The sequence below is a fragment of the Notechis scutatus genome, chromosome 1, assembly GCF_049901735.1.
Source record: "Notechis scutatus isolate UNSWTSFEM ecotype Mainland chromosome 1, rNotScu1.2, whole genome shotgun sequence".
Taxonomy (NCBI): Eukaryota; Metazoa; Chordata; class Lepidosauria; order Squamata; family Elapidae; genus Notechis; species Notechis scutatus.
This window is the reverse complement of record NC_142009.1, coordinates 19,943,140-19,955,200: the sequence shown is the minus strand read 5'-3', so window position 1 is coordinate 19,955,200 and position 12,061 is coordinate 19,943,140. Positions and strand designations below refer to the sequence as shown.

At 39.9% G+C, this 12,061-nt stretch overlaps 1 protein-coding gene across 2 annotated transcripts in view; it reads left to right on the top strand.

Annotated features, from left to right (window-relative positions):
- The window catches only part of CAMKK1 (calcium/calmodulin dependent protein kinase kinase 1), a 141,777-nt gene that overhangs the window by 106,084 nt on the left and 23,632 nt on the right, over positions 1 to 12,061 (top strand). For both annotated transcript variants that reach the window (XM_087957834.1, XM_026672430.2), the window contains exons 10-12: positions 2,972 to 3,171; positions 3,858 to 3,911; positions 4,510 to 4,583. In XM_087957834.1, coding sequence (XP_087813960.1) covers positions 2,972 to 3,171; positions 3,858 to 3,911; positions 4,510 to 4,583 — 328 coding nt within the window. The remainder of the gene's footprint in view (positions 1 to 2,971; positions 3,172 to 3,857; positions 3,912 to 4,509; positions 4,584 to 12,061) is intronic.

Here is a 12,061-nt window from a genome sequence, read left to right as displayed (position 1 = left end):
CTCACACCCTGCCCTGTCCAGTGACATTCACATCACATGGCCCAATCAATCTCCTGTCTCCGCTGCTGCCAAATTTCGACCACTCCCCTCCAGGTGCCAGCAGCCCTTCCTTGATCTCATGTGAAAGAACGTTGTTGTGACTATACTCCCTTCGCTACTCTCCCAATTCCCACAGCTCGCCCATCCCCCGCTATGGCAGCCCTGTTAAGTCTGTCCAAAGATGGATCCAGGGCTGACAGTCATTTTAAGATGTATGGACTTGAACTCCCAGAATGCTGGGAGTTGAATGCTGGCTGGGGTATTCTGGACGGTGAGGTCCACACATCTTAAAATGCCTAAGACTGGGAAATACTGTTCTAATTGATCAGAATCTGAAAGTTCCCAAGAGACAGGATCAGAACTGTTGTTATAATTGAGAGTGGAACTTTATTTAAATATAGCTATAGTTGACCTCAAGGTGTCATCAATGAATGCTATCACTGGCATTTCAAAAATCCACCAAGCTTCATGTCCTTTATAAATAACATCTCCAGTCACAGAAACCTCTTCCTGTCTTTGGAGCTTTATCTGAACCACAGACAGATCCTACTGTCTCTGTTATAGATTGTGAATTTTCATGGATGTCGTGGAGACAGCAGTCCAATTAAATAACTTCCCCTTGTTTGCCAGGGCCTAATGTTGACATGTTAAGGCAACTTTTTATACTGGTGTCAAGCATCCAGAAAGTATCCATGGGGTCTAGTGTTGACATGTTAAGGCAACTTTTTATATTGGTGTCAAGCATCCAGAAAGTATCCATGATATCAATCACTCCGAGACATTATCTCTCCAGTTGATTTATTAGGAACAGATCTGGCATGTCAAAAGCAATTTCCCAAGTGAAAGTTTTTTCGTGTGTTACACAGAACCCACCTTCTCTCCTCCCTTCTCTCCTCCCACTTCTACACTTCATAAATCATGAGAACCAATTAACTGCAACTGGAAATTCTTAATACGACACACAGAATAACCTTGAACTTTTCAACTCCTCTAACTCTCTAAAAAAATGTGGCAGCTGAATTTCAAAGCTGACAACTGGTCTTTCTCAACCTTTGTCTTCCAATGCCGTTGGTCTTTACAAAGAATATTTTTAGATGTTTATATGTAATGGCAAAAAGTGACTGTTCCTAGAATGGAACATTTTCCTTCTAGACCTCATCAATCTGATAGTTCTGAAGAGGACTTGGTGGTCTTCCAGAATTTAATATTTCAAATTAAAAATGGTTTACAATGTTCTGAATGAAGTGAGGAGTTTTGCACATCTCTAATTTTAAATATAGTCTACTCCCTTGGGATCTGTGCTCAGACTTTCACTCTGTTTGCTTTTACAACAACAATTAGGTCTTATCTCCTCAGTTAGGTTTTAAAATGTCAATGATTTTGATATTTGTAAAGTTTAAGTTGATTTAAATTACCTTGTTTCTAACTTATTAAAAATATTGTTGCATTTTTGTGATGTTCTACCAAGGGAAAGGAAAGATATAAATCGGATAAAAAATTAATTTTAACGTATTCCCTTCTATGGAGTGCCTCAGTGTATATCTTGTTTTGGCAAGTCTTAGAAAAGCAATATATATTTTACAAAAAATAATACATGCATATATTATTGTTGAATGATCATAAGCAGAAACAACAGTGAAGAATGTGGCCATAGTGGAAACAATTTTGAGAGAATTTTGTTGATTTTTAAAATAAATTGCCCAGGAACCAAGTGGTCGATTTTGCAGCCCATAACATCTGATACTGAATCTAATTCTAATTTAATTATTGGAAGCCCCTTCCATAAAACTGTAACTGAAAACAGGCTATCTTGCCCTATACCACCTTCCCTATTGATGACTAGATGGCAGTGCCCAACTAACCTTAGTTGATTTTTTTTTAAAGCTAAATAGGGTGAGAAACCATCAGGAAATCCCAGAAGTGTAGGATAAATTGAGAAATTACTGTTTTTTTAAAAAGTTGCATTTTGCCAAGAAAATATCATGAATAATGCATGTAGTTACTCAAAGTTGCCCTTGAATTGGGTGGTTCTTCATAGTGGAAAGTTCTGGAGAGATGTAAAACTATATTTGCCACTGGTAGTTTGTGGCACCTGAGCTGATTTAATGGATATATTGTCCTACAACAGTTTTGACTTTTCTTAGAGCCTATGAAGCCATCTTTGTTGTTAGTGTCAGCTTTAGAATCCTCATTCATCGCTGCCACATAGTTTGAGAAAGTGGGAGGGGGGTGATTTTTATTGAATAGCTCTAAGTAGACAAAATAGATTTTTTTTTGTTAGTTCAGGGTCATAGAGAAACAAAAGGAACTTACTTGGGATTGGTTCATGTGATGTGATGATGAGAGAAAAGGGGATGGTTTGTAGTTTGGGACATTGTGGGAAGTCTGGGAAACTTTTAGTTTAGAAATTCCACAGATGTGCCAGGTGCTATTCTAATAAACGTACTTTTGAGATTATATTTATCTCAGAGTTACTGATCAGAATGGTGGTTCACTGGAATGCTGACAGTTAGAAAATTTGGAAATCCAAGGTCAAGAGAGACAGACAATCAGCAAAGAAGATTTTTAGACAGCAACCATCCTATTTGGAATTCTTATAAGATAATGTTGAATGGAAGTAGTTAGTCCTTTAGACCAGTGGTCCCCAACCTTTTTTATGCCGCGGCCTGGTACCGGCATCAGCTGGGCGCCGCCATCTTGTTTTGATGAAAAAGTGCTTCCGGTGAGCTCACCGGAAGCACTTTTTCATCAAAACAAGATGGCGGCGCCCAGCAAACCAGCGGCCCGGTAGGATTTGTTCCACGGACCGGTACCGGTCCGCGGACCGGTGGTTGGGGACCCCTGCTTTAGACACCATTGGACACCATTGGAATGGAAGTGGTTGCTCCTTTAGCCACCATTGGATACCATGTTTTCTTTTTTGCCTTTCCAGTGCATTATCAGAAGATCATTCATCGAGACATCAAACCATCAAACTTGCTCTTGGGGGATGATGGACATGTCAAAATTGCTGATTTTGGAGTGAGCAATCAGTTTGAAGGCAGTGATGCCCAGCTCTCCAGCACTGCTGGGACCCCAGCCTTCATGGCCCCTGAAACTATTTCAGATTCTGGAAAGAGCTTCAGTGGAAAGGTAGAATCCTTGTTTTTCGATATTGCTTTAGCATGCACATTCAATTGGAGAGAGTATGATTATTATTAATTACATTTATTTGTTGGCGATCTCATTTCAAGGCAACTCTGGACAGCTTACAGCATAAACACATTAAAATCATCAGAAATATGTATTCCTAACCCAATAACAATATATTCTTCACTTTACTGTTCGCCCTACATCAGAGACGTCCAACAGCATGTCTGGCTGGGGAATTCTTTGAGTTGAAGTCCACAGGTCTTAAAGTTACCAAGTTGGACACTCCAGCCCTACGTTATTATTTATATAAGACTTCATTTCTCTTGATTTTCATGAGAAAGTTGTGAACGTTTCAGAAGCCGTATGAACATATCCATCTTCTATGTTCGGTATCAGACCTCCAAATCCTTACCTTTAGTTCTGATGTTCAGCTTATGAGGACTAATACTTATCCAGCCAAAAATGGCATTGTCCTCATGTAAGAAGGTATTATCATCACATCTCAGGGAAACTCCAAGGTTAGCAGAAGTACAAACAAACAAATAAAAAAACCTTTAGAAAAAAAATTCCCAAGAAAGGCAAAATCCTCAAACCAGCATATAGTACCAGACCATGAAAAAAATGAGAAGTAAAAAATGTTAAAACATAAGATAAATACATTAAATAAATGTTTCTTTTTCTTTCAGGCTCTAGATGTCTGGGCAATGGGTATCACTCTCTTTTGTTTTGTATATGGGAAGGTAAGGAGTCTGTAAATGTGGGCTACTTTTTTGTAGGAGGGTGTTAAGAGTTAAATCATCTGTTTTAGGTCTTTCTATTGTGTCTTTCACCCAACAAGACATACTAAAATTTGCACCAATATATTGGATTGAAGCACCTTGTTAAGTATTGCTAAGGGAAGGGAGGGGAGGGGAAGGGAAGGAAGGGAAATACCAGATTCCCAAAGAAACTCAGTGGGGAAGCTGGCAGGAAATCAAAACTTGCTTCTTCTCTCACTGCTTTTTGCCCACCCTTGGTCATTCTGCTCCTTTGTTTAAGTAAGGAAATACCTCTGAAACAATAACTCAATGAGGCATGGATTGTTCAGTAATGCATATATTCACTGATCATTAGTTATTTTAATTGAAATGCAAATAGCTTCCATTACAGTATAAGTGAAAAACAAAAATAATATAACACATTAAAATGACTATGAATCATAAGAATATTGGTATATGAGTTCAAATACCACAACCATCAGTTCTAAAAAAAGCTGTTTAGGACCTAAGCCTTAACTGTTACTGTCAGTGTAAGGTTTTCTATAGGCCAAAAAGAATGGAAAAATGATTTGTTTTTCAGTGTCCCTTCATAGATGAATTCATCCTGGCACTTCACAATAAGATCAAAAACAAGCCCGTGGAGTTTCCAGAAGAGTAAGTAGACTTGTATAGTTGACTACTGCAATCAGAATTTCTCAACAGGAGTCATTTGAACAGCTAGTCTTGCCCATTCCAAACTGATGGTAATCATGACAATAAAACAACAAGTGTGCCTGTCTTTTTGCCATTGGGTAACATCTGGAGCAGCAATGGATGAAAACAGGGATTGAATCCATGAAATATGGGCTAAGGGAGTATCCCCCAGGTAGACTGCTGAAGATCTGAGGAGTTGTAATCCCATCAGATTGAAGACATCACCCTAGTAGTCTCCAGTTAGCTCCATTAGCAGAGATTTACTATAATTACTGCGATGTAACCTTCTTTCCTTTGTTTTCTTGTCTCACTTTCTCCAGCTACTTTATAAATCATGGCTGCTTCATTTCCCACATTGTAATAGATACTGTGTGCTGGTATTTAAGGAGTATTTTCCCAGTTATTCTCATATTGTTCAATGACAGCCTGGAAAGGATGTCTCATTAAACTCCTTCTTTTTGAGGATGAAATAATTTGCAGTCAGAAATGTATTTCTCCTTTCCTTTTGTCCCTTCTGTTATATACTGGTTTTGAGATTTTGTGATTATTTCTCTCACACACCAAATCATCTCAATTATTCTCTTAACCTTTGCTAGAGGTCAGTCACCTTTGTATTTATTGACATTTATTTAGTACCCATTCTCTCTTGATTTTGCCTGTTTTCATTTTGCTCCACTTTTAAATACTCCAGGCATTTGTGTTCCACTTTCTTTCTGTTATATAAAACTCTCAGGTCCATATAATGAAGTAAGGAAAAGCAGCCATTCTACACAATATTTTTCACTTCTCTTCATGGATGGATGGATAGATGGATGGATGAATGAACAAAACAAACAAACAAACAAACAAATAATACATTTATACACACATTGTATGACTTAACATTTCTCCATCCATTTTTCCATTTTGAATAAACCCTCTGCCCAGGTACAGAAACACACCTACTTGCTCTACTCAGCATATTTACTTAGTTGAGTTAATGAATGCATACTACTTGTATTCATTAACTCAATTTTCCCAGTCAAATGCAACTACCTTGGTCTTAGATGCATTAATTTTCAGATCGGTATTCCCTGTGACATCATACAATCTATCTAACATTCCCTGCAATTAATATGTTTTGTCAATCATGGCATCACCAGCATACAAAAGTATGTAAACATTTACATTTCCAACTAACATACTTCCTTATAAATACATGTACATGTAATGTCCCCTTGATTGTTCAATGTATTTAAATATAGCAATACACCTTCCTTATATGTACATCAGTGGTGGGATTCAAAAAAATTTTTACTACCAGTTCTGTGGGCGTGGTTTGGTGGGCGTGGCATGGCTTGGTGGGCGTGGCTTGGTCAGCTTGGCAGCGGAAGGTTACTGCAAAATCTCCATTCCCTCCCCATCCCACTAGCCTGCTTTCCAGCTCCATTCTCCTGTGCAGGGAAACAAAAGAAGACCCAGACGATCAGCTGGGACTCGGGAGGCAGAGAATAGATGTCAGTCAGAGGTGATATTTGCTGGTTCTCTGAACTACTCAAAACTTCCACTACCGGTTCTCCAGAACTGGTCAGAACCTGCTGAATACCACCTCTGAAATACATGTATAAGGGGGTGTATTGCTATATTTAAGTACATTGAACAAGCAAGGGGACTTCACCCATCCTTTTCTTACACTCTTCTTTCCCAAAAACCTGGGATTGGCAAATGTTGTTTAATAATTAAATGTGTCATTACAGGATATAAGTTGTTCCAAGTAAAGCTACTTTTGTCATTGACTGAGGGTGATTTTGTCAATGCCCAGTCAATGCTCCAGATGTTTCGAGATTGCACCCAAGGCAGTTATTACTATTGGTGCTATCTTGGCTTTCTTTTGCCACAATCATTCTACTTCTATTTGCAGGTCTTTGTACAGGTAGTCCTCAATTTACAACAGTTCATTTTAGTGAAAGTTCAAAGTTACAATGGCCCTGAAAAAAAGTGACTTATGACCATTTTTCACTCTTAAGAGCATGGCAGCATCCCCATGGTCACATGATCAAAATCCAGATGTTTGTCAACTGGTTCATATTTATGATGGCTGCAGTGTCCCGGGGTCATGTGATCAGCTTTTGCGTCCTTCTGACAAGCAAAGTCAATGGAGGAATCCAGATTCACTTAACAACCGGGATACTAACTTAACAGATGCAATGATTCACTTAACAACTGTGGCAAGGAAACTCATAAAATGGGGTAAACACACTTAACAAATGTTTCACTTAACAACATAAATGTTGGGCTCAATTGTGGTTGTAACTCGAGGACTACCTGTATTCTCTGATCTTCTCCCATTCTTTCTCTTCTATCTCCAGGTACTACTACGTCCACTATCTAGCCTTTTTTTTTTTTTTGGTCTTTCTTATCAACAGTTGTTAGATCTGGGGGTGTTCATGTGGCAAGTGCTTGTTTGCTTGAATTCTAAATTCCCCTTTGGCACTTTAGCTTCTCCATATGAGCTATGGTGGCTCAGTGGCTAAATGCAGTACTGCAGGCTACTTCTGCTGACTGCTGGCTGACTGTAATTTGGCAGATACCACCAGGCTCAAGGTTGACTCAGCCTTCCATCCTTCCAAGGTGGGTAAAATAAGGACCCAGACTGTTGAGGGCAATAGGCTAACTTTGTAAACCACTTAGAGAGGGCTGTAAAGCACTGTGAAGCAGTATCTAAGTCTAAGTGCTATTGCTAGTGCTATTTTCACCTTTCTTAAATTTTTGATTGGAATTTTCTAGATACGTTTGATCAACTATTTCCTCTGCAGTTTTTCTCTTTGCTCTTGCTACCTTTATTTAGGGATGAATGTAGTTTTCACATATGCTTATTAAACAAGTTGCAGAGCCACACTCCAGATAGTCCTCAATTTACGACCAGAATTGAACCCAAAATTTCCATTGCTAAGTAAGGCAGTTATTAAGTGAGCTTTGCCCCACTTTGGACCTTTTTTTGTTACAGTTGTTAAGCAAATCACTGCAATTGTTAAATGAATCATGTGGTCATTAAACGAGTCTGACTTCCCCCATTGACTTTGCTTGTTGAAAGCCAGCAGGGAAGGTTACACGTGATCCCACGATGTGGCAATTGTCAAAAAATACGTGCCAGTTGCCAAGCACCCAAGTTTGATCACATGACCATGGGGATGTTGCTATGGTCATAAGTGTGAAAACTGCTCATAAGTCACTCTTTCCAGTGCCGTTGGACTTCGAATGGCCACTAAATGAATGCTTGTAAATGGAGGACTAGCTGTATAAGCAAACAGTATTAATATTTTCTCCAATTACAACATCTACACCTGAAAGCTTAACACTTTTCAATATTTTTCACAGCATTATGACTTTCTTTTCATCACTTTTTTCTTGGGTGCTAACATGGATAATACAGTATTTTCTCAAATTCTGTTCTTGGATGCATCACTGTCATTCCCATGCAGTTCTATAAGACACTCGTTCAGCATTCTGTCACTTCAATTTCACACAAAATTATTCCATCACTTTTATTTTTAATCCCACTCACTCTGCTGAAGAGACCTTGTTTAGCCCTCTTCATTCACTTCCCTAAATCTTATTTCAAGATTGTGGTACATTTTAATTAATTTAATTAATTTAATTTAATTAAACTTTATCCTGCTTTTTGATTTCAATCTTTGAAGTTGCCATTTTTCTGCATAGGCATTATAAAGTTTATTTCTCTCATTCTCATTTCGCAATAATCCTTCTGTACGCATTTTTTCATCACTAACTGCAGTACTTCTTTTATTTCATAGTTCCACCAAACATTATTTTTCCTATTTGTCATTATTCCATACAGTTCTATGATATTCAATTACGTTATTCTTTCTACTGTTCAATGCAGGTTCCATATTTTCTTTTTTTTAATTCAGTTTTATTCATTCTGTTAGAACAGGGGTGGGCAAACTACGGCCCGGGGGCCACATCCGGCCCGTTGGTCTGTCCAATGTGGCCCGCCCCTGAAAAAAAATCACTGCCATTGGTCTGTCCAATCTGGCCTGCCCCTGAAAAAAAATCGCTGGGTATGGCGTATTGCCCTGTGCCGCGTGGCCCCCAAAGCTGCAAAACAGTGTGGAGCGATCTAGGGGTAGGAAAGAAAAGAAATTTGCAAAGGCCTCGGCTGGGAGTTCGAAATCACCTTCGAGTGCGACCTCTCCGAAGGTGAGTCCCCGCCGATCCCCCCCTTTTTTTCCGGGGCTTCCAGGCTTAAACTTTGCAAAGGCAAAGCTTGCAGGCTGGAGCGTCTTCCCGCCGAGGAGCGGGAAGGGTTCCACCCGGCGGGCGGGCGGGCTGCTTGGAGCCACCTAAAGCTAGGCCGCTGCTGGTGGAGCCTTGCCCTGCCTTGGTGCCCCGTTTCCCGGCTCGGCGGTCCTGCTCGGGCGGCACTTTAAAAGCCTGCTCCCAGCACCCGAGCAACTTCCCAGCAACTTTGGCTTCGTTTTAACTCGCGGGCGCCAGGCATGATATTCGGTCTGAAAAAAATCGGGCCGGCCAAAGAGACCCCTGCCGCGCGCCCGGGAGTGCCTGCTGCTTTCCCTTGCCGGGGCCGGGCGGCGTGTTGCACGGAGGCTGGTCTGTGGCTGGCCCAGCTCCCTTTTCCTGCCGCTCAGCGGCCTCCGCTCGCACCGCCCGGGCTCCGCTCAGGTATCCGGCTGGGGCTGTCAGGAGTTGCTACCGCTGGTGCAGCTCCACGCGGCTCCAGTCCTGCGTTGCCTCGGGAAGGGAAAGGCAAAACCAGGAGCCGCTGCTGCCGTTGCAAAGCGCCGCTGTGGCTCTTCCTTTTTGCCTTTCCTTCCTGAGGCAACGCGGGACTGGAGCCGCGGAGCCGCGCCGGCGGTAGCAACTCCTGACTCAGGGGCCTCCGAGGGGAGGGGAAGGAGGAGAAGGGGGAAGGGTGGGGGGCAATTCCCAAAAAATCTTGTGCTGACCCGGCCCGTCTGTCAAATTTTAAAAGTCAATGCGGCCCCCGAGCCAAAAAGTTTGCCCACCCCTGTGTTAGAAGATGACTGTATCTTTTACTATTTTTATGCAAGAATTCTATTTCCTCTTCCTGCAAATATACTACTTTCACTCTATTTTACTTCTTTTTATGTTCATTTTTTTTTCAGTATCCATTCTTGAACTTGTCAGATAATAGTATGTCTTATCACCTTTGTATTGCTGACTAATATTCCCCAATCTTTCATTTCATTTTATATTTATGTGCTTCCATTTGCTATGTTTATATGTGAATATACTTAAACAATTTATTTGAAATGGACTTTTTCCCAAGAATGTTGCACATTTTCTCCCAACTTTCTGGTGTACATTTTAACCCTTTAGCTCTTTCATTAATAATTAAATCTGCATCATCATTTGCATCTATTCATTAGCTATATTCAACAAAATCAAACCACATGAATTCAGAACTCCATTCTTTCTTTTATTTGTTGATTCAATCCTTCATCATTTACTCCTCTTGTATTCCTAGTAGCAATTTTCCATATGCTATGGTGGTCACCAAATGGGTTACGTAGAATTAATCTCCACAATCCATTTTGAATTTGATCAGTCAAAGCTTCCATGTAGCAGTTACGTATACATTTAAAAAAAATGTTTGGATTAGATCAATGTCTTTGTAGGAGCAGGTTCAAAAGAGGAATCAGCCTGGAATCTCTACATTCTGACAAACAGTCTTAAGTCCAACCCCCTTGAATTACAATAACCCTAATCAAATGCCAAAATAGTGCTGACCATTAGTTGATTAGATTCCTGTGTATAGGCAGGAGCAGTACATCAGTTTCATTGGAATTTAAATTGTGGCACTTATCTTTCACACCTGATAGTTTGTCAAACTTGGGAACTTTAAGATCTGTGGAATGCTGACTGGGGAAGTTGAAGTCTACGTAACTTAAAATTGTCACGTTTGAAAAATCCTGGTTTTATTCATCAATCTTAGTTGCACCTCTAGCACGTACAGCATTCTTTGCTAATGGTAAAGACAAGCATTTTAAATCAAAGCAAGCTTATGCTGTTCTAGAATCTTTAATTAAAGATTACCTTGCAAGCAAAGCATGCCAACTTCCCACCAACTAGGAGATTTGTGCATTGTGCTGACACACACTTAGGTTACAATCAGGAACATGTATAACCTTTTTAATTATCAAAGAAGGCAGTGGGTGTTACCCTGTGTGGTGTCTCTGCTGATAGAAAGCTCTTTGATGCAATAAAGACATTCATTAGCACAATGATAAGATACACAATTTTAATTGATTTTCCTCTCTCACCCCCAATAACTCTGCCCCCTTTGCCCAAATCTATTGTTCAGGATTGGGGGAGGTCCTTTCAGAACAATTGGGAGAATATTGTTGAATACAACATTATCTGTATTTGTTGAATGCCAGTCGCATTTTTGTTATCTATGGATAAACCTGCATCATTCAGGTAGTCCTTGATGTATGACCATTCGTTAAACAATAAGTCAAAGTTAAAAAATAACATGGCCCATCCTCAAAGTTTACTATTAATCTTCTCATCACTCCTTATCATCCATCCCCTCCCACTTGTGACTGCATGACTGTAACTTTGCCACTTGTATCCTTAAGATTTATATTGACTGTTTCCTAGTGTGATTTGATTGCTTATTGTACCTATGACTATTATTAAGTGTTGTCCTTGATGATTCTTGACTCTTGACAAATGTACCTTTTCTTTTATGTACACTGAGAGCATTTGCACCAAGATAAATTCCTTGTGTGTCCAGTCACACTTGGCCAATAAAGAATTCTATTCTATTCTATTCTATTCTATTCTATTCTATTCTATTCTATTCTATTCTATTCTATTCTATTCTATTCCATTCCATTCCATTCCATCCCATCCCATTCCATCCCATCCCATCCCATCCCATCCCATCCCATTCCATTCCATTCTATTCTATTCTATTCTATTCTATTCTATTCTATTCTATTCTATTCTATTCTATTCTATTCTATTCTAAAAAAATTACAACTGTCGTACCATCCCAACAGTCACACGATTGCAATGCAGGCTCCTGGCAACTGGTTTGCATTTACAATGATTGCAGCATCTTGCAGTCCTATGATTTGCAACCTTCCCAGTCATCTTCCAAAGAGCAAAGACAATTGGGTAGCCGGATTCCCTTAACGACTGTGTGCATCGCTGAATGACCACAGTAAAAATGGTTGTGCAATCAGGTCCAGTCATATGGTGATTCGCTTTATGACCATATTGCTTAGCAACTGAAATCCTGCTCCTAATTGTGAACCCTAAATTTACTTGTGCACATTATCATGTACGGTGCACTGCGTACTTCTAAAAGCTTTTGTAGGAAGTTTCCACTCCACAGATTCGTGTTGTGGATGAGATGCCAAAAGTTATATAACTCTTTCCATTTGGCA